This window comes from Netta rufina, assembly GCF_964035555.1.
Source record: "Netta rufina genome assembly, chromosome: 3".
Classification (NCBI taxonomy): Eukaryota; Metazoa; Chordata; class Aves; order Anseriformes; family Anatidae; genus Netta; species Netta rufina.
In genome coordinates, this window is record NC_140125.1 from 13,338,687 (window position 1) to 13,362,348 (window position 23,662).

At 41.0% G+C, this 23,662-nt stretch overlaps 1 protein-coding gene across 12 annotated transcripts in view; it reads right to left on the reverse strand.

Annotated features, from left to right (window-relative positions):
* Positions 1-23,662, reverse strand: part of EHBP1 (EH domain binding protein 1) — a 207,850-nt gene that overhangs the window by 119,446 nt on the left and 64,742 nt on the right. For 8 of the 12 annotated variants that reach the window (XM_084284614.1, XM_084284621.1, XM_084284620.1 and 5 more), the window contains 4 exons: positions 14,787-14,968; positions 10,890-11,029; positions 5,204-5,308; positions 4,340-4,462 (listed from right to left, as the gene is read on the reverse strand). In XM_084284614.1, coding sequence (XP_084140740.1) covers positions 4,340-4,462; positions 5,204-5,308; positions 10,890-11,029; positions 14,787-14,968 — 550 coding nt within the window. The remainder of the gene's footprint in view (positions 1-4,339; positions 4,463-5,203; positions 5,309-10,889; positions 11,030-14,786; positions 14,969-23,662) is intronic. The other 4 variants (XM_084284613.1, XM_084284611.1, XM_084284612.1 and 1 more) reach the window with 1 other exon arrangement.

The following is a 23,662-nucleotide window of genomic DNA, read 5'->3' on the forward strand; positions in this document are numbered from 1 at the left end:
CCTGCCCTTCAACCCACTTGCCTTTTGTAACGCAAACATATTGTGACATATCCCTTAAAACCAAACAACCCCCCCACCAAAACATTACACACACAACTTTCCCCTTGGCAAGGGATGAAAGAACAAGCCACATGTGAAAGATATTTAGTTATGCCATTTACTGCGCTACTGGCAGCCACACAGACACGATGGTGATGCGAGCGGCGTAATGAACAGCACGGAATAAAAATGGTTCTTCCCAGTACTTCTAGAAAGCATAATGACTGGCATCCATGTAAACCACAGGTGATTTTCTCTTACTTTTATTAATGCCCGCGCCAGCACCACTTTACATTTCATTAAGAAATATAAAGAGGAGAGCAATCTTTTCTCCTGTATGTTGGTTCTTGTACTGCTCTCCTTAGGACTATCCCGTAAAGCTGCTGGGTTTTATGACTGCGAAGAAGCACCATTTGCATTTGCAATGTAAGACATGCTGCAGAGAGCTCAGAAGTCTACACAGAAGATAAAGAAGTACATTGGTAAAGGAAAGGCTGTTTTAAATGAAAAAGGGAGGTAGTGGCAGAAAATAGTTACTCTCACTTCTCAGGTGTGTTGCGGGAAACTTATCCTGCTCACATGTAACTTCAAACGCAGCACTCCCCACCTAATTAAAACAATTGCCTGGAACACTGACAGTGTTTCGTGGTTTCCTATTTGCATTTGTTGGCTGTGTTGCCTTCCACATGTAAAATATTTTGCGCAAAAACTATCTGATTGTAGAGTTCTGTTGTAATAAAACTAAAACACAACCCAAAAGGCAGTCCTCGTATGATCATCAATGTATTGTCTAGCATCAAAGCTGCAGAGATGTATTGCAGGAGCAGACTGGTTTTGATTTTCCAGATTTCTAATGTCCAGTTGACCTACTAGATACAGAGAGTAAGGCTCTGGTTGGCATGTCAACCAGAAGATGGACTGAAAGATTTGGGAAGATTTTTCAGTCAAATTGTTCATATGCATACTCACCCCCCTGTACATGATCCTTTACACTAAGAACTTTTAAGCCTGGCAGGGACGGCTTGCTGACGACCCTCTGCCCTGCAGAGCACCCTCGGTGTGCACACGGATGCTGGGAGCACTCCACCCTGAATTCCCAGAGTTAGATGATTATGGGATTAGAAAGGTAGAGGGAAAGTTGCTGGTTTGTGGAAAGGAACGAGAAATATCTGTCTAGGAAACAAGCATCTACTGGCAAGTAATCCTCCTTGCTCTTTGAGTGACTGTCAGTGCATACATATTCATACCCTGGGTGACTGCAAGCACTCTCAGCAAGCACACAGGTTACAGGCTCGATGGGAATATCCCTGGGCTGCTCTGCCAAATGGCACATCGTGCCTTCTACTCTCCGAAGGCAAAGTACTTGGGAAAGGAGGCTCCAGGTGGCTGCTCCGCACGTCTTGGCAAAATTAAGTTACAAATTCTATGGAGAGCCTCTGAACTTTCGCAGAAAATCTAAATTCAAGATTTTGCTTTGTCCAGATGCAAAAATAAAGCAGAGTAACACGTAGTGGATCGAAAAATACCTCATCCCTGTATGCATAAAAGGTTAATCTCCTGATTTAAGCAGATCACAAGGCAAGTGAAACAGGTAATGTGACTCTAAGCCTGTAGGAGAAAATCTGCCTTGTACTCTTGAACCTCTGTCATGCTTCCAGGAGGCCACTAAAAAGGTCACATTCACTCTAGGAAGGAAAAAAAACAACAAACAAACAAGTGGGCATAGTCTCTAAGAGCTTCATAAGAAGCAGCAACAAAACTTCCACTGAGGTCTCAGTGTAGAAGAAATGCCCTAAACAAAGACAAACTATACCTATGGCCAAGTGGGAAACAAATGAGGTAATCCCCTGTGGTAGGGTGGCAGGGTAGGAACAACTGCAGTACTCTGACTTTGAATTGTAGTCGAAAACAAAGGGAAATCTCCCCAAATCAGTCATGTCTAGGTGCACTCCATGTGTAGATACTGATCCAATTAGCCATAGACAGGCCTAAGAGATTCCCTCTGTTTCTGAAGACCAGAACTGCTGTAACTGATTTGTCTCAGCACTTTAGTCCCCCTCAACTTTCTGTTGAAGGAAGAGGCCTGGAGGAGAGGCGCACCTCAAGAAGGATGAACACCATCAATACCCATTACAGGGACAAGGCAGTTCTGCAGTGGAAGAGCCAGAACTTCTCAGAGGTGTCTGAGGTGGCTAAAAGTCCCCAGGGAGCCACTAATCATAAAGCCAAATCTTTAAAAACGCCACACCAGGTGTCCCACTTTTGATCTGACAGCCTGAGACGCCTCCGATTTCCACACAGCTCAGTGCTCCAGGAAGACACATTGCTCTCACATGAACCTGGCTGTGTCTCCATCCCTCCCAAGTAAAAAACACCTATGACACAGTAGGAAGAATCCAGTGACACCCTGTTTATCAAAATCGCTGTCACATTACTGTACGTTGACTGCTGCGTGAGGGCGACAACGTGTGGGAGGAGTATTTGGCACACACACACCCAACAGCTCAGCGCTGCTGCCCACAGCCATGTAGATGGGTCTTCTCTGGGGACCCAACAGCCAGGCCAAGTACACAGAGCAGATCCAGAGGAATGGAGAAGCATCCATGCCTGTGCTTTAAGATAGCAGTGAAGATTTACATGCTGCCATCAAAGGAACCACAACTGACTGAAAAACCGTGACCTACATAGATGGGGAGTCTTTGGGAAACGTGATGTGAGGCATCAAGTCACTCCAACACTAAGAAACAACCAGTTCCCAGCTCTGTGCCCCTGAGATGAGAAGGAATTTATTCTTAGTTCCTGTATTTCAGCGTTAGTAGGGCTGCCACTGACAGTAGGTTTTCTCTGGAAAGGGAAGAAAAGTCGGGTTTGGCAGACAGCAGGTAAGGTAGGGTGGGACTTGGACAGCTCTCTCCAGGAAGAAGAGAGCTCTTCTTTCTACAGCAGAGAAGAAAGAAAGGAATACAGGCTGAGTCTTTGAGAGAAAGTCATGCATGGGCAACTAAATGAATAAGTGTTTTGGTTATTCTGTCTCCTCCTCTGATCCTAAGGGAATTCACAGCTGAGGTGCAGATGGGAAATGAAGCCAAAGATCTGGACATCACAACATAATCTGTATATATCAGTACCTACAGAGCTCAAACGACTCACTTCTGCAGCTCCTGACACCTGACAACTCTGTAATGGGGAGAAGGAGCCTGGGATAGTGGCTTTATGGCTTCAGTGGCCAAATACAGAGGATAGTGCAATACCCCCATTTGAGAAATACAGACTGTAGGACTACACCACAGTCCAAGTATTACATGATTTAAATCACCACCCACGTTAGCCTCCGTGGATTCTGAAGGCAGAAAAGCCATGTGGCAAGTAAACATTCAGCTTGTCCAGAGAAAGAGCACCCACAGGCAGAAACTACAGCTCAGAAGCGCATCCTCATTGGACATGGCATGAGAAATGCCATCCCTGTACCCTGGGCTCTTGGCTGCCTGGTATGGTTCTTTTCTACTGCCATTACAGAACGGCTCCCAAGGTTTGGCCAAAGATACTTCTTGGGATCTTCTATGGGAACACAACTCTTGGAGTGCCAAACAGGAAAATATGAGCAGAGGTCTTTTGGTGGTTTGTTTTTCTTTGGATGGCAGCAGATGGAAATCTGCACATCTGGACATGGAAGAGAGGACAGCAGAGATGCCCATTCTGGTGCTGCTTTTTGGCCTCGTGGCTGAAGTCTCAGATTAAATACTTAAAGGGGTTATATTTCTCACCCAAACAAAACAAGAATGGGCATGTTGGTCTGGAGAGGGGATTAACACCTACCACGTGGTGCAAGGTGCAGTGCCAGAAGGCTTAACTACGGAAGCCATAAAAGTGAAAAGGGAAGAATGAAAGAGATACAATTAAATTGTAATAATGAAGATTAGAGCTAACCTAAACCAAGAATAGCTGTGATGCAGTGAAGATTGCAGGGAAGATTCTGTTCCACGTGGAACAGAGGCACTTGACAGTGTGCTGTGCTCATGTAACTGCGTGTGCAGTCTGTGAGGTGAGCAGTAGTAAGACACCTGGTAGGTCTAAAAGTCTTCCGTCCAACTCTAAGCTTGTAGCCCCCAAGAGCAAATACACATAAGGGTGTGATTCAAAGGATAAACCCATTTTCCAGTGGCAACTGGATCACCTCTGTACCTCATGCAATAATTGTAGTTTATCAACGTAGCATTCCTGCTATGTAGCCCTACAAAAAATGCAACGTTTCATCAAGCATTTGCAATTAGTGATGAATTATGTAAAACAAATCCATTACCTTCGACATCAGGGTCTCCAAATGGATTTAATTCTGCTGCATCGGGATCACCAAAAGGGTTCGTACTGGAGTTAGCCAGGTCTTGTTCCTCTTCGTCCAGGAAATTAAGCTTGTTGATAAGCTCTAGAAATTAAGTGGGAATATTGCTTCAATATGGATATAAACTGCACATCTAGCACATTTCAAGGTTTTATTTAAAAAAAAAAAAAAAAAAAAAAAAAAAAACAGCAACACATATCAACAGTCCCTCTGAACACTGTACCAGGGAATGACACCAACTGCACAACTAAGAAATGCACTTTAGTACTACAACAACAGAAGAGAAGAAAAAAAAAGTGAAATGAATGAAACTTCTATTTGCTGATCAGAGCATGATGTAATAGAAACTAACAAGAAACCTTCCTATTATCTCATTAAATAAATATTACAGAACACCTAACCAGCTAAATGCTGCAATCTCTTTTTGGTTGTTCACATACATGTTAACTACCAGCACAAAATTTAAATTTTTGGAGGTAACATGCATGTAAAATCAGAGAGCAGACATTTTGTCAAGTTAGAGAAGTCAAGTAATATTGACAACACAACTTGTGTTTTAGGCTTGGGTTTTGTTTTCTTTGTGTATGTGTGTGATTTTTTTTTCTTTTCTTGTTCATTATCAGATGACAATGCAGCTGTGGAGGAGATAGTCTCTTTCTCTATCGTGTTGTTACCTGTTGGATGCACTACAAATTACTGAGAGTCATGCTGGGTGGAAGCACAGAGATAAAACTGACAGCTGAATACAAGCAGGAGTCAAAAGGTAACAGGTCACAGTAAATACAGACAATCAGAAACAGAAAGAAAGGAGGAAAGCTCATAGACCTTCAGAGGAACTGGCTGATTTAGCTGAAGGCATATTTGCTTGCTTTATGCAGTCATCTTGATCTTCATCTAAGCTGCTCAGAGCATTCAACTGGTTTACAATTTCTGTAAATAGAAGCCAGTCAAGACAAACGTAAGGTAAGGGCATTTAATGAAACAGAAGTGGCACAGACACTGTTACCAGAAAAAGATGGAGAGAGGGAGGGAGAGAGGGTAAAAGAGAAGACACTTAGTGTTAATTAAGAGAATACATTTAGAACGAGTCCTTACAATGATATACCTATAGCAAAGCAACCATGCAGAACTCTTCAGTCATAATTTAACAAGAAACCTGGTTAATGGACATCAACAAAACCTTGCTGGATTCCTAGTGTCAGCAACAGTAATTAGTTTTATGTGGATAATTATGCACCTCAGTTCAAAATATAGATGTACTAAATATAATTTGAAGAGTTTTCCTGCTTGCAAAGAAAACCTACATTTTAAACCATTCTCAATCGAAACAAAAGAGCCCCAGAACAGTTTACCTCCCTCTCAAGTTCTTAAGGCTAGAGAAAACTAATGCATGCATACGCGTATTACAACCTGATTTATTTATACACACACATACAGTCTGATTATTTATCATTTACAACCAGTCTCCATGAAAACCTGTGATAAACCCTACCTGTGACAATCTGAACGTATGTAATTGTTCTAAATTGGTCGCTGCTGTGCTATGAGAACACGTACTGAACACACACAGCAGTTACATTTTCTAATGTAATGCTGGGCAAGTAACACCCAACTGCTTTGTAAGATCCTACTTCAACTGCCGTCCATAGCAGAGAGTTGTGAATGCCACGAAATTATAATTTTTAACAGTATTGATCATAATGTTCAAGTTTCGTCAAAAATGTTGATGCCTCTCTAATTCTGGATGGAAAGAAACAAAACCCAGGAAGCTCCTACTCCTGCATCCCAAGGGAAAAAAATCCCCTCTGATCCCCATCCGAGCAGTTCCTGAGCAGTTCCAACTCTTCATTTCTTGCCTTCACGGACAGCATAAAGAAGCTGAAAGCAAAAACAGAGTCCAGAACCTGCAGGTATTTCAGTCACTTGGTTCAAAACTTCTTTTCCAATTTGAAATTACTTTGCAAAGCCGTGCCTATCTGCAAATCACCAAGCGAAATGATCTATGCTGCCAATGTCTGCGGGACATAATCAATCCTGATGCTGACAAAGGCACAGCAGAATTCCTCCTCACTGCACCTCCTCGGAAGTCTTGATCTTAAATCAAAATCTACTTGGATGAGATTAGATCTATCTACACAGAGTTAATTTCACCATCCTCACTTCCTTCTTTTTAGCGCCAACAAACAAGACTATTGTCCTAAAAAATAACATCAAAACCACCCGAAACCTCTTAGTTTTCTCATTATAAAATCGTGTATACACCTTAGAGATCTGAACAATATCACACTGTCTTGTTAGAATATTTAAGACTCAAGACACACAAAGGCAAATGCCTTGCTGTACTCAAATAAAACAGAATCGACCTTATAAAACACTAGTACAAACAAATTACTAGTTTACAGCAGAGTGAGATGCTGACATGATTTACAGTTTATTATTCCAGCATGTGAAAAAAAAAATAAAACAATTACGATTCAGTCTTTATTGTCAGAAAATAACAAATTAAATTCAGAGCTTTAAAAAGAGGGAATTCTTTGATGTGGTCTGAATCACCTGGTCTCATCTGCCAACCTAAACACCCGTATGCACTACAATGTTTCTCATTACAATATTAAATGGTTTATGTCATTTTTTGGAGAGTGGAAATGGTAGGTTGGAGATTTATGCCCTATATTATCTTTTTTATATATCTCATTATCTACAAACGTATATTAGCTTGTTCTACAAGTACAGTGTATAAATCACCGGGGTTTTTTTCTTCCTTCTCTCTCGCCTTTTTTTTTTTTTTTTTTAAGCAGCTTGGTGCTACTAAAAAAAAAAAAAAAAAAAAAAAAGGAGTCAAGGTATCTGAAACTTGCAAGAGATGTATGGTTTTGCAAAAGGCAAGAAAGAGTTACCCATATTGCTCTCCAGAAGCCTGCTCTTGAAATAATACACTGAGACTCAGACTCCTGCAACAGGTCGCACATGGGCACGTTGCTCAGTCCATGTGGCACCCCAGGAGAGTCTCCACACTCCCATGAGGATGGAGCAGGAGGCACCCATTAACTTCAGCATAAGGCTAAGTAGCAATTAAAACATTAGGGGAAGCAATGCATGGATTACTACCCTAAGTTTGTGAGTTACGAGCCACATTTATTCAAGCACATTGGAATGCCTCATCTTCGACTGAAGACTAAGGGCAGGATAATTCTAGGAGGTTTAAATTCATCTTTTTATTTATTTATTTATTAACATAGAAGCTAAAATATTTCAAACTTTGAATTTCATGGCTACAAACATTATTTTTACGTTTACACAAAACAGAACAGTTAGGTGGAGATAGAGCTTTTACATGTGAAAAATTTAAAGAAGAAACATTGGGAAGGAAGGGGGAGAAGTCTGAGAGGGAAGGAGATTTTTTTCTGAATGGAACTGGTGTTTTGAACGGAAAACATCTTTCAGTCTCGTCTTAAGTTCAAATTTATGGCAATAGCTCCTGTGTTGACCACACCGCATTCCGCAGTGCTTTTGAGGTAGGTCAGAATTGCATCAATGATTTCATAGCTGAAGAAACAGAGGCACAGATACTTGCCCAGCATTAGGCAACACATCAAGGAAGAGAAGCAGCGTTTCCTAACTCACCTGCACCATCTAGAGCCCTATTCAGCAGGTCTCTCACATTCTCCTAGTGGTGGCTATATTTATTCATCTATAAAACTGTAACTTGGGGCCCAATGAAAACTAATTAGTTCTTGTACCCTGCGAAAGGAACAGCGTGTGTGAAAAAGACTGGCAGCACCACCTGTAGCTGCTGCCTGAGAATGACAACGCTTCAGTCATGGAGTCACCCAACGTTTCTATGAGAACTTGAGTCAAAAAGGTAATAATCCCTTCTGCTTTACTACGTGCATTTTGCTTTTTCAAAGCTTGCTTACAAACATTAACTCTGCCACCCTCCCATCGTTCCTGTGAAGTACCTATAGCCAGTCTCCCCATTTTACAGCTGGGAAACCGGGCGCACCAAGGCGAAGTGATTTGCCGCAGGGGACTCTGAGTCAGCGAAGGCATTCCAGCCTGCTCGGCTGCCAACACCCTAACAAGGCAACAGATGAGAAAATGTTGGGAGCAGCAAGCTTTCAAAAGGGTTATGTAACTTCCTCAATTAACTTTATGGGATTCTGTGAACACAATTATTTTTGAAAGAAATTAAAAAAAGAGAACATCACCACATCACTTCTGTTCCCTAATTTCCTTCTTTCTATATTTCCTCCTATTTTTCTACAATGATCCCTACCTCTTTCTATCAGAGACAGCATTCCCCATTCTCCTCTGCTCCTGAGCTGTCCTGTTTTATTAGTTTTTCCCACTCACTATATTTGTCACAGGAGTCGCTCCAACTGGCAATGAAATCAGAAGCCTTTACATTGTCTTGAGCACGTGTTGAAATGGATCCTTTACATTTTATTTATCAATGTTTACTTACCGCCTTTGCTTCATACTTTCCCATTTACTTGGGAAACTACGCGCACTCATTTGCCTTCAATATCCCTCCCATCCTTCTATTTGTCTAACTCAGGAAAAGTTAGCCAGGCTAACGAAGCAACTCAGCTCTTACAGCCAACAGAACAGCTCTGGGGCTGACCCTTCCTCCTTTGGTGCCCTGAATGATGCATCCCCAAAACAGCCGGCCCTGCCATCTTGGATCATTAGAAAACAGATCAGAACAGGCTGAACAACGAGCAGATACCATAATTCAAGAAGTACTTAATGCTTCTGCCTTGCAAGTAGTTAGTGCAGTGTTTGCTTAAAACATCTTACATTGGCCTTTACCATGATAGCTGCAAGAGCTGAAATGCCTCTAAAACTTCAGGATAGGACCTGGCATTGTGTGTATGGGGAGGAAAGGCTCCGAACTACCCCAGGTTATGTCAGATCACCCTTCCCCATCTACCTCCAGGGATGGGCACTATGTAGACAAAGGACAGTATACAGAATAGGCTGAGCTACAGCAGCTTTGTGTGTGTTCAGGTGTTGCTCGTTTGGATGCTGAGCACTGCCAGAACAGTGAAGCTGAGAGGCAAGATCTGCTGCTTTTCACCTGGTGTCCTTCTGCACGTGGGTTTTCTGTAGCAGTCCTCAGAGCAGAATTCAGGCCTATCTTAATAAAATATATCTGCATAACAATTTATAGAAACTTTATGTAGCATTTCCTTCGTGTGCCCTTCTCTCAGGGGTTACAGGAGGGCTTGCTGAACATGTTAGCTTTTGTTTGCTGTTGAAATGTTTTTCAAAAAACATTGTTTTGTTTGCAGCTGAATTATTCTGGTTGCACTGGGAAAAGAGTGAGAGACTGCAGGGTGATTTCAGTGTGACCAGAATGGTATTTCACTACTCCTTACAAGACATCTCTCTCTCTCAAGTATTTCATTCTGGATTTTCCAATCTGCTATGTCCCAGACAAATACAGTGTAAGTAGAGACTTGATCATGGTACAAAACTTATAATTGAATATGTAAACCATGGAGAAAGTGTATTTGCATCCTTTCACAACAATAAATATTACAAAGTAATAATCACTTCAAGACGAACCTTTTAACTGCAATAAAAGCTCAAAAAGAAGAGATGGAAGTAACGTTCCCAAATACCCAACCAAGGTTCCTCAAGTCTTTCAAGAATAGATTTGAGAATCCACTTCTTTGCTTTAGATGCTCTACCCCACTTTATGGAAGGATACCATTATTTCAACAGACAGTTTTGTTTTGTTTGTTTTTAAAAGATCACTGGCAGGCATGAAGGCTGGCACAAAAAGTTCCTTTGTCCTTTCCTGATTCTTTTCTTACACCAAGAATTCCTACAGAACTCATCTTGAGCAGTACTACGTAACGATCTCTGCCAACAATTTATCACATCCTGATCTAACGTACGTCGATTAGTTCAGCTATCCTGGACACATTAAGCATTTTCATCAGCAAGCAATCCAAGTGTGGTTATACCACCTCACTTCAAACAACTTTACTACCATAATTCCAATGAAGGGTTGGTGAAGACACCAAGTCTCCTGATTTCATTTCCATGAGACACTCCCAAGCAGAAGAATTGCTTGGAATTTCCACGTTACCAAGCAGAATCTCAGCACCTACTGATGGCATGATTCACTTCACAGTTATTTTCACATCCATATTTCACTTCTGCTCATCCTCTTGCTTTCTCGCTCACTAATCCTTTTCTATCTGCATTTTAGTCCTCTCTTCACATTGTTTCTTTGCCTCCCTAAAATGCTCTCTGCCTCACATACTCTCTCCTGAAAACAGGGAGCAGGCATACACACACACACACACTAATCAATTATCCTAAATTCACAAAAAATAAACTTGGTTCAGTTATTGGTTCTTGTTTGCTCAAATTATCCTAAATTTTGTTTTGGATTGCTTTAAAGCAAAACACAAATAAAGCATAAAGATAAATTCCATGGAACACAGTTGGCAATTAGGATAGCAAACTATTTTACCATCCTTGTGGCAAAACCAACCTGTAATTTTCGCAGCCTTTTCCTCTTGATTCACTCTGTTTTCTTCATCTTCTTCATTGTCTTCCTCAAAATCATCTAGATTTCCAATATCAGCTTGTTTCATACTCATCAAACTAGCCAGGCTTTGCATGTCTTCATCCCTAAATAATAAATTTCAAACCAGGCATTAAAATGGAGTCTGTTAATACCACATCTGATACTACTGCATTATTAAAAACCCTTTAAATGTTTTTATGCCTTCTTTTCTTCAGGGAGGTCTCTGATCTCAGATCTGATCTTGAATATAGTGTAATAACAAAATGAAAACACTCATGTATATTAATTTCTAAAGGGAAAGCTTTCTCGTAACAAAATTCAAAATGGTAAAAATGGTGCTACCTTGCATTAAGAGTTAATTTAATAACTGATTCTTAGAATTGGAAGCCAGTCCAGAAACGTTACTGAACACATACCTGGTCTCCTTTGCTTGAAGTGAAAATGTTTGGTCAGACCTACTGTCCATACACCGCATGTGACCTACCACTAGATTCATTCAAAACTCCAGACACTGTTCCAGAAATAAGAATCCCTTTTCTTAAATACACAAATTCATAAATGGGATAAAAACATATCAGTGGCCGATTTCAATTCTTATTTGACTGTCTCTCTCACGCAGATATAGATATCTTTCCCATGGCTGTACCTTTCACATCAAACGTTTGCTGAAAAGATGACTGCAGGCAGATTCAGATAAATAGATATTCTATATTTGTTCCACAAAAAACAAGGTTTTTTAAGAACCTATCGTTCCTGAAGCACCAGTGGTCTTAGCTCCTCTCTTTGAAAACCATTTCATTAGGTTTATTGGAATTAATCGAGTATTTTTTAGCTCCTTGCAGTAAAACAGACTGGAGATTACCTGGCTGGGGAGCAACTCTGCTGGAAATGGCCTAGGGATCTTGGCAGAGAGCAAGCTCAAAGCGAGCCAGCACCGTGCCCTGGCAGCCAAAGGAGGCAAAGAGCATCCTGATCTGCACTAACAGGACCACAGCCAGTAGGCTGAGGGCAGTCATGACTCTCGTTCACTTGGAGCTTGTCAGACTGCATACAGAGTACTTGGTCCCAGTGTTTTGTCTCATGGTACAGGCAAAGATGTGGAGAAACTGGAAGGAGTTCAGCAGGGGACCACTGAGCTGGTTGAGGGCAGGAGCATTTGCCCTACAAAGAAAGGCTGAGGGAAATGGATGTGTGGAACCTGGAGAAGAGCTGGATGGCTTCAGGGACACCTGGCAGCAGCCTACCAGCACCTATGAGGACGCGGCTGAGAAGACAGTGATGCAAGGCAGGAAGAAGAGAGGCATCAGAGAGCAGAGAGGCAAACTGAAACCAGAGCAGTTCTAACCTAATGCAAGGAAAAACGTGTGGCAGTCACCATCCAGCAGTGGCATGGGTTGCCTGGAGAGGCTGCACAGTCTCCGGTCTTGGAGTTTTTCAAGACCCAATGGATAAATCCAGAGCAAACTGCTCTGATCACACAGCTGGCTCTCCTCTCAGCAGGAGGTTGGATTAGATAACCCTACAGGTCCCTTCCAACCTGTACTGGTAGAATAACTCTATGTTCTTTGAAGCTGTGATCATGATAAAACTAGATGTACAGATTTTGTGGCTAATAATGCTAGGAAAACTATACAAACTATTTTTAAGGTACCATCTGAATGAATGAAAATGACTTAACTAAACATTCCTCATATCTGCATGGGAACAGATGCACTTAAAACATAGCATTAAATGTAGTGATTTAACATGCTACAATCAGAAATTCTTTAGGACAATCATTTGAACTCTGATTTCAAAGTAATCAGCACTACAGAACCTGCAGTTACACGGGCCAACTAAGCGCTCTGTAACTATTTGTAAAAATAAAGTAAGCAACTATCAAGAAGTTGCAAAGACCTTTCCATTCATGCAAAATCCTCAAGGCTTCATCTTCCTGTTTTGATAACCAATAGGTTAAATAAACTCTTCAAGCACAGGGGAAAAAATGTAGCATTAGTAGAGTCAACTACACTATGCAACTGCATTGAAAGGCAGGCTCTTTCATGCACTGAAGACAAATAGCTGGAAGCAGTTAGTTCTCAGATCTTGCATGACACTTGCTCATGTAAAGTTTAGAAATAAAAAGGTCTCCAAAGCATTATTTCCTTCTCTGAAACTGCCCTTTATGTATTTATAATCTTTCTTCTGTGTCTAAGAAGTAAGGTTTTTGGTGTTGCACAGCAATAGGTTACCATATTTTCTCTATAAAACACATAAAAGTGAACCTCACTTTATAGAACTACAGCAGGCTGTAAATCAGCCCTGGCATTTTCTAGCACGCTCATGTATCTGACACCTGAATTCACTCTCTTACCTTACCCTGCCTGGTAGGGCATTCTCTATTTACACATACTGAAAAAATCAATGCTTTCATAAACATCAGGTTTTGATTATTTCTTTTCCCTGATTCCAGGTTTGGGGCAATATTAAAATCCTATTGTCAACTTACAATCTACCTGACTTAAAGTCTACAGTCTGAGACAAGTCAATTTCAACAGGAAGAAGGCATATGGCATCTTAAATGGGTCAGCTTTTACAAGCTATGGCCTCAAAAAGCCATAAAAGGCTAGTAGAGCTATTGTCTGTTTGTAGTTCATAGATGCTAATTATTCCCCCAAAGTCAGAAGGTTATCAGATACATTTTCTTCCACATTTCCATCTGCAATGCCATGTTAAACCACAGAGAAATACTTCAAAAAACCATTCTATATTTTAATATATCAAAATATCAAAAATATATTCATCATATATAAATAAAATTTATATCATAGCTCTAAATGTAGTTCCCAATGGGTTAATCAGAGGAGGGAAATAGTAACAGTAATGAATGCATCTGTGGGTTTCAAAGCATACAAACAAAAAGACAGCCTTTTTATGTCAAAATGCGTGCCATAACAAAGCTTTGGAAAGCTGTTAGGGCAACAATCTGGGGGCACTACAGTGCCATATGTCTGCAAGTACATTCAGAATAACAGGAGCAGTAAGTAAACCCTTAGCCTTTTGGAGGGAAAACAAACAAACAAAGAGGTAAAAGAACCACTAAAACAGCAGTTTTCTGATCTACCTCTTTTTGTTCTGCCTTTCTCACGTTCCCATAGCCTATATGAGACAGAAAGGAAGAGCAAAATAGGATGGGTGACAAATGGTCCATCCTCCAGCCATGTAGAGTTATCAACGCCTGACAACCTGAATCTGACAAACTGCAGGAGAGGTTATAGTATATGGAAAAACAACTTGTATGCTTTGTGCACTCCACAGGTTGTTGAAATAAGGGACAGAACTAGGTGGGTGAGTAGGGGTAGTGGTAATCAGTGCCCACGTGAACTCTTTTCACAGGATGTTCTTACGTTTGACCCAAAATCTGATTTCTGACTCCACCTTCTCTCACCTTGCAAGCGGCTTTGTCTTTCTTCCATTTCTTGTGAAACAGAACCAGGTGCTCTTTCCCACATTTCCCTAGCAGTTTGCTAAGGGTATTGGTGGAAAAGTACACACATGCACACAAACAGACACTCCTGCTGCTTTCAAACCTGTAGATATTTTTAAGCTGCTGTTATTTAAAATGTCTGTAATGGCAGAGGACAAGCTATTTGTTTCTGAAGAACACAGGGCTATAATCAGAGTAAGAAATGGCTCTTACTCAGATTAAGAAACTAAGTATGGCAGGAATGATAGGTATGCTAAAGGATTCTCTCTAATTCTGCCATTCTATACAGAAAGAGCTCTTTATCCCAAGAACTCTTTTAAAAGCAACATGAACCAGGATATTTGTGTGCATTTTTTTTTTTTTTTTTTTTTACAAAAACAAAACAGAAAACTTACGTGGCTTTCCCTTCCCTCAGGAAAATACAAGATAAAGAGAACTGTAGTGTGGCAGATACTATTTTCTTCGACAAAGGCTTGAATTTTAACTTGACATCTGTTTGTGTAGGCATGGGGCTTGCGTATTGCTTCATGTTGATGCTGCTGGTGGCGAGAGCTTTTCTGCGGCCAGAAGGAGATTCCTGAAAGCAAAGGTAAAAACACAACTAACATAAAAGCTGTTGTTCACTAAAACCTGCATGCTCATAAACAAACAAATTAAATCCGCATCATTCTTTTTTCAAGTATGCAAGCAGTAGCGATACCTATGGTCCTTTTAAGAGACTGAAACCCATTTCTACATCTAGGTCACAGCCCCTAACGGTGGCCCTTTGAACACAAGCTTAATGCAATGTAAAAAAGACGACTTTCATTGTGATTAGTGGTCAACCATTAGAGACCCTAAGTCATTCAGGGCTTGAGCTTATAGTAGTGACCACGGTAGGTGTCCATTTCAGAATGGGGGAAACACATTACTCCTTTGGCAGACTGGAGCAGGCGTTGATCCAACCTGTGGAAGACATGGCTCTCAATTACACAAATATTTCTATACGTAGTGGAACTGGGCTATCGAGTTAATATTGCAAACCACTGTCTGTGCTCAGTGCTCAAATACGTCTGGATATTCTTCAAAGCAATGGTACTCCTCACTAGTGCTGCACACGTTCTGGCAAGAGTGACAGGTTTCTGAAATTAAGGCTGACAACGGTTCCAAAAATATTGATAAAAACTTTGCAAGGGAAGAAAATAAAAAGCAAGATCAGAGAAAGATAAAAAGCTAAGGTGTATTTCAAAAAGTATGTCAAGATAAAAAAAAGCTGCTCGCAGTTTAACAATTCAGACAAACTAATCTAAAATGCATCTAAGAATCTCCTCTCTTGTTGTGTCTAATATCAGCAGCAGCAGCAAAGGAATGATTATATGTAATAAAGCACCAGGAACAAAAATAAAACAAAAAAGCCCTGCTGTTAACTCTTTTGAAAACTATTCTCACAATGCAGCTATGTTTTATTGCAGCCGACAATTTGTGTTGGATAAAGAATACTAATTCAATCAAAACGTTCAAGCATCCTTTTTCGAAGTACTTGACATTTCCGCCCAGCAGAATAAGGCAGAATGTAATATGTCATCCCCAAAGAATACCTTGTTTAAAAAACTAGCCTTATCTGTCAGATTATGCACAGCAATATTATACAGAACTATTAGTGCATGTAGATACCTTATGAATGAATTTCAAAAATGCATCAAACACTTGAGGAGGATTTAGGCCCTCTCAGAAGCAATACTTAAGAATATGCAAATGCCCTCAGCTGACTCGAGTTGCACAGATGCGACGACCACAAACAATGCAGGAGCTCTCTCCCTGGCCGCCACTGTCAATCAGAGAACAAGATTAAGGTCCAAGGTCCTGACGACGTGCAAAATGGAAAGTATGATCAGGGACTTGCAATTATTACATAGATACTCACGACAGTAATCTGTCACTGTACTGCACCTTGCGGATAACTGAATGTTACAACTCCTTACACACAGCCCAGACTTACTGCCAGGTCTGCTCGAAAAGCACCAGGAGAGATGTGGCATTTCTTTTTCGCTAGGTAAAGGTATGGAAGCAGCTTGCATCTCGAGAGGAACCTGTTTCATAATGCAAAATGTCTCAATTTTCACACTATGGTGTGAAAACAGTGCTCAAGGTGAACCGAAAGAAGTTTGCTCAACCTCTTGTAGTTTTCCCCCTTTTTTATAGCATATTTAGAGAAAACTGCCATATATAATGTGGTGTGCAAATATTTATGTAGTGGGCATGGTAAAAATGACTTGCCAATTCCAGTGCACGTGCTTTTCTGCACAACTGAAAAGGAGCAAGCAGAAACTGGAGAATAACTTCCAGGAAAACACCCCACCGGTGGGCTGCAGTCACCAGGAAACATTTGTCACACAGACTACAGTCTCTTTTGAATCAGTTGGGGCGACCTTATGCTTGCAAACAACAAACCTTCACACCCTAGCTGCCTAAAATCTGTACTGTGGCATCACAGTTATGCTTACTGAAAGGATGGAGAGCAACAGAACTCAATTATGTGGGAAAACTCTTACTTAGTTTCTTATTGCCAAATGATGAAATTAGGTTTTCCCTTAAAGACTATGCCTTTTTTTCTCTTTTTAAAGCAGCACATCTGCTTCATACCAATCTCTCTGATAAAATAACTGAGATGCACATTGTCTTTATGAAGGTGATACTACTAAAAAGTCAAAGCAAAGCAGCAAAACCAACCAAAAGAGCAGTTCGATGGTGAATCTGAAGTGCCAAGAAAGGACAGCGTGCTCAGCTTTCAATCTGCTAAAAGCTGAACACAGCCATGGACTCGGGAGAATTTTGGAATGACGCAGAATTACATCCTCACTGCTCACGTATTTATCCTACAACTGATCCTCTTGGCATCTGCAGCTTCAAGTTACCTGGGCCAGAGAGTGCCTGAGACCTGATTCGGGAAGGAGGTGAGGTTCTTCCAGTGAAGACGATGCTCAACAATTTTTTGTGAAATCTGCTTGGGTGAATTGGTACGGAGGAGATGAGCACAGGCTTTATGCTAGTATGAAAGGCAGAAGCCAGCCACGTGCAAGGAGATTCTCCTGGCACTAAATGCCCAGACACACTTGGCACTCACGTTCAGCCTTCCTGAGAAAGGAATTTGTTTTATAATCTTCTTGTAGGCCAAAGACAGCAGTTGATTTTTCAGGTTCCATCTGAAATAAGAGTCTAAATATGTTGATTTATTGTATTAAAATACAAAACCAGCCTCTACTCTTTCAAGATTTATTGGCCCTAACAGGTGAGTCCTCCTAGACTCCCAGAAAAATAAGTCTATTAGAACTTCAGTTTTATAAATAATAGCAATAAAGATCTTTATACCTCTGTTGCAGTGTTTTTCCTTTTAAAAAGCATATGCTTAGCCTGGCATGTTTTTAGCTACACAAATAGGGGAGGGAGGAGGGTCTTTTTGCCTGAGAAGGATATTCCCAATGTTCTTAGGTCCTTGACTGATTTCACAATGGGTTATGCTTTCTACCCTCCCATACAATCAACTTTTAAAAGTTTGTCTTTAAATGCCAGACCATATTGAGTTACTACTTCCCAGAAATGTTGAAGCATTTGTTTAAAAAAAAAAAAAAAAAAAAAAAAAAAAAAAAAAAAAAAAAAACCTCTTACCACAAGTGATCCCAGAACCACCGAGAACCTTTTTTTGTAGAAGAATAAATAATTCCTATTATATTCATATCATAGCACCCATTTAATAGTAAAAGTCTGATCTGATCTTACTTGTGTCTCATAAGAGCACATGGGATTTTGTATAAGATAAAGCAGGAATCGCAATGCATTTTTATTTATTTTTTAATTGCTCAACTTTTCTCATTTTAACTGTATGGTCTTAGCTCAAAAGCACAAGCCTCAGTGGTCCTTCCGACACACACCTGACAGCTGGAGTTGCCACCTCACATTTCGTAGTAGCTAGCAAAATAAAAATGAACACAGAAAATCAAAAGACTTCCTAAGAACCTAATAAAGTACGTGGCTTCAGAATTGAAGGCTGGAAGGAGCCACGTACCTTGATCCCTTCTACAGTCAGTATAAGGCGAAGAAATGTTCTGAAACACCAGCTGCTGTCCTCGGGGACAGGTTGCTGTGAATTTTTGGTGTGAGGGATCCTCCTCCCCTTTCCTTGCTAAAGCAGACCTTTGACAGCAAATAGAACTAAATTATTCTGACAAAGAAAAGGAGACTGGCTAATCTGCACCACATTTGCAAAACAAAGATGTTTGGATGGAAGATGATGGCAGAGGACAGATAGTCACCTATCAGTGTTCAACAGCACCCAGCGCTTCCACATGAAGCAAGTCCAAAGATTAACACCTCCACGTGGAAGGTCTGAACTTGCAACCTTAATTTAAAGGAGCTCCAAATAATGCAATAATGCAAATACCATGCAGCTGTCTTTCCTGAAAAAAAAATGTTTTAACAATCTGTAATTAACAATCTTGTGTCTTGTAATTACCAACTCCTGGTGAGTCTTCCTCAAGGTTAAGATAAGAAGCATAAATAAGCAAACAGCAGCTTTGTATTTTCTGTTCAACAGACTTCACGCTTCTGGACTTCCAAAGAAGCACAGCATTTGCCAGCTTTTGGTCACGAGATATATTCCTCTAGGTTCTGTGGGCTAGGGAAAGTGTCCCTCTGCAGGAATAGGCAGAAAGCATCTTACCTCTCAACACCTGAGCTCTGTGCAGCCCTTCGAGCCCTGCTACGCTGCAGTCTTTAATCCTGAAGACCCAACAGGGTCTCTGTGCACTCTCTCTAGAAGTCTCTAGGACTCTGTGCTCTCCTCTCTGTACACGCACATTGAGAAACAGTACTGAAGTGTTTCCATTCAGCAGAAATGAGATGAAATGGTGCCATACTTCTGGATTATTTGGATCCTAACTGGTAACTCTCCACCTCAAGCCAAAATCTATTGAAAGATGCATAAACACTATACAAATATCCAAAAAAGACCTAAATGGGAAAGACAAGTTTCCTAACTGGATAGCGTTATTTTTGTCAAAAGAAACAATGCGTTTTAACTGTATCCCAGGGAAGGAAGACGCAAAGCATAATGTTTTGAGAAGTTGTCTTTTCACATTTTATAAAAGAGAATCCGAAAAAAAGCTGCAAAGCTACGGAGATTTTAAATAAGAGCATTTTGCTTCACACTTGGGCACAACATAATTAGACAAAGCAAGTTTCCTAGCTATAAAAAAAAAAAGAAAAAGAAAAAAAAAAAGAGAAGACCAAGTTTTGAGGATTTCTCTTTCCTGGGGCATCGTAATTAAACAGAGCACATTTCCAAGGAAAGCTAACCTGTGGCACAACCCCCCCAACCTCCGAAGCCCCCCCAGGCCACAAGGAGGACTGGGGAAGTTCCCCCTCCCCTGCAGCTGGATGCCAGCCCCGGCAGCCGAGTCGCCAATGCCATCTTGCTCCGATGGAAAGATGACTGCTTCACCAGCAGAGCAAAATGGATCACTAGAGAATTTAATTTGCGAGAGTATACAGCAATTAAATGCTAAAATAGACAAGCTCCAGGGAGCTCTCTCAACTGGAGAGAGTAAATTAGAAACTATGTCAGTTAAAATAATTTAGACAGTCGGGTGGGAGATTTGGAGGACCGAATGCAGACAGCACGATCTGCGCTGAAAACTTGTTTAAAAGCAAATAATGGTTCAAGGTACCCAGAACATTATTAAGAATGATGATGCATCTGAAGGGAGAATTTAATGTTTAAAAAATCCTGCACATCCCAGAAAAGTCTGAGCCCTAGACATGAGAAGTGGGAAGGAAATTAAAAACAAATGTTGCAATGGCTATACTTGATATTTTTTAAAGTACATATATGAGTTTTTATATATGTATATACCATATAATATGCATATGTATAGGTTTATATATAGAAACATAAACAAGTGCACAAGGATTGATGAATTGAACGTTGGAAGCACAACGTGCCATTTATTACTTGATGTCAGTAAGCACTTGGAGTAAGCACAGAGAAAAGATCTGCTGCTACTGCTCCTACTGACCCTTCAGGGCCTGCTTTTAGAAAGTCCCGTGTGATTTCACCACCCTGAGAGGCCGTGGGATGTCGTGAGTGGCTCTTTCTTACCAAAACCAGACCTGTGGTGAGCTCACACAACGTGACGCAGGTAACGACCCACTGTTCGTCTTCAGGTGGGTCTTTTGCATTCACAGACCCTGCAAGTCTCCGAAGATCAACATCAGGTAGGAAGTTCAGAAAGTGAAATGGTACCTTGCAAACTGAGGTAATTTCATCTATGCTATGCAAACTACAACCAAGTAGTAGTCAGAAGTCCTGCTTTGCTAATAAAAATAATAATTACAATAAACTTCTTAGACATTTATGGCCAGATGGAAAAAAAGTGCAAAACCAAAATTTTATTCTTGCAATTTATCATTAGATCTCCTAAGACACATGTCCACTTCTGAAGTAAGCTTCATGTTTACAAAGATCAACAGGGAGAAATTTACAGGTGAGGTGTGCAATTTTGATCAGCAGCAGAGATCTACTGAACCCTGAAATACTCGACCTTCACCAGAATTTTAGTTTTGCCATGGACACAGGATACAAGCTCATGGAGGGCTGGCTAAAGTTGGTGGAGTAACCTGTTATTACAGACCAGCTGTTTAAATCCACAAACCTTTGCTCCCAAAGGAGCAGATTTCAAGAAGCCTGGGCTCGAGTTGCTGCTGACACACGGCAGGTGAGGCTGGCTGTTGCACGGGGCACCGCGTGCAGGGCTGGCAGTGACAGAAAACAGCAGCCCTGGGGCTGGGCCCTTTGTGGCATGCTGTCCCCCTCCAAGAGCAACTCATGCATCCCGCTTCAGCAGGAGCACTCCCAAGACAGTGTTCTCTGTGGTTTGGGTTTATTTTTCTATTTTTGAAGTGTTCATTTTATCCATTTTTTTTATGAAGTGAACTTCAAAGCAAAGTAGAAATACAGATAATTCAGCTAATGCTAGAAGGTGGCAAAGAGCAAACGATAGCTGGTGTACAAACCTTTAATGGTAACAGGAGAAAAAAATATCTGTGTAGTAGTAGATAGTACCTTTTTTCCCCCCATACAAGCTGCAGTATGCTCAGAAAAACAGAAGAAACTCCCCCCAACAGGTAGTAACCCAACAAGTCAGGTTCATCACAGTAAGCTCAGGGGAGTTTCCTTGATACCCAAGACTTTATACACTGCTCAACAACTCAGCTCCACAGTTTTCTGTGTATTGAGTGAAGAGCCTCATAGGGTAACTGTCATCCTACTCATTTTTTTTTCATTTCACTTAGTTATTTAAAACAACAGACAATACTTGTTAAAAATAATCTACGTGTAAGCTCACCTTGCAGTGCCTGGGACTTTACCCCTATTTTACCCAGCAGGAAGTCTCCTTTTTGTGATTCACTCCACTGCTCATCTGCTCCATGGGGAGGAGGCATCCCATGAATTGTGTTACTGAACCTTCCAACAGTTATGCAAGAAAGTTGTCCGGTTAGTGTCCCTAGACTGAAGACAGTCTTTAGCTGAATGCTGATAAATATATTTTTGAAAATGATAATTTTGAAAATTAAACCTATTCGTTATCAGTTTCAGATGTGAAAAAACACCAACCTTTAGCTGCTTACATCTTTTCATTTTCCATTTTAGGCTCTAAATTTCCTTACTCTGTTTTGATTTAACTTTGAGACAAAGATCCAGAATCTTTTACATGGCAAAGGTGGGTTTGAAGTAATATGCCACGCTCAGCAGCAAATGCTTACAGTTCAATATAACATAACTCAACAATCTCTGGAAGGTCTGCTGCTCAGTACATCAAGGTGTGCCTACCTGCAAGCTTTCTCCCGAGGAAACAAATGCTGTGGGGAAAGACACACACATAGTACAGACCCCAGAATTAACTCCAGGTTATTTAAACAAACTCAAAACTGTAGCCACATAGTTTAGCTCCTTTGTAATGTCCAACAAGGAAACAAGCCTGAAGGACTCATAAAGGAAGATCGGACATAAAAAGAATTACTGTTCCAGTGACTTCATACACTTCCATTCGTCTTTCCAGAAGAAAGTGTATTTTAAGATGGTGTATAACATTGTCTAGACTTAATTATGTAGCACAGGAAAAACCTATTCAAGTAGGTTGTGTGAAAGACCAGTGTTGATAACCAGTTATGATAATCTGAGGATAACTTCCACATAATATTAAATGACAAAAGTTGCCAGGCTTATAACACAGAAGATTATAACACAGAAGAGCTTTTAATGGTGTCAGGTGAAGATATCATGACTCATTTTGTTTCTGTACTGAAGGTTGGACCTTAACTCAGAGAGCAAAGAACAAAGAAGGATGCGTGGTCTGTGTGCCAAGCTGTGATGCTCCCCAAGTGACCACTGTTGTCATCAGAACCAGAGCTCTTGAGCCAAGTTACTTACCATATTCCTAATATCTTACGTTTAGGCTAAAATGTCACTTAAAAGAAAAAAAGAAAAAAAAAAAAAAGAAAAAAAGATGTTATTTGGAGCAAACTTATTTATTATTGGAGCACCGACATATCTTGATCTTCAAATTCCTGATTGTCCTTTTTCATCCTCTTCCTACTGAAATGCTTACTGCCAAGAGGATATAGCACAGCTGGAACAGCCCCCCGGCTACGGAGGAATTACTGACCTGCTGGCATTCCCTCCTCCCCCCTCACTGCCTTTCCCAGTTCCTGTCCTTGAGGATATCTACAAGACCACCGTAACTCCTACAGCTCTGTGGCCATGACAGGAACCATGCTGGAAACCCTGGGCTCTCCAAGACCAAGAAAGTGTCCTCATCTGAAGGTGTAACTCGCCTACCTACACCACCTGATTACTCTTTTATCCAAATCTGCAGCTCACTACCACGGACAAAAACTCTGAGGTAACTTCAAAATGCAAATCGCCTTCAGGCTGTTATCTAAGAGCGGTGCGGTTCGCGAGCGGGGGTTCCTGCGTGCAGCACTCCCCCCTACAGAGCAAAGGAAGGAAAAAAAATAAAAATCAAATCAAATCACTGGGTCTGGCCAACGCCATGGTGCTGACGTGCCACCTGAATCTGACGTATGCAGGAAGAAGCTGGGGGGAAAGGGCAGGCACAGAACTAGGGGAAAAGGGAGGCAGCTGAAAATTAAGATCTGTGTGAAGCTGGAAGAGAGGCATGCTCACGCACGTAAGACATCGCCGCTGTCACACCCTGTGCACACACGCAAGCCGGAG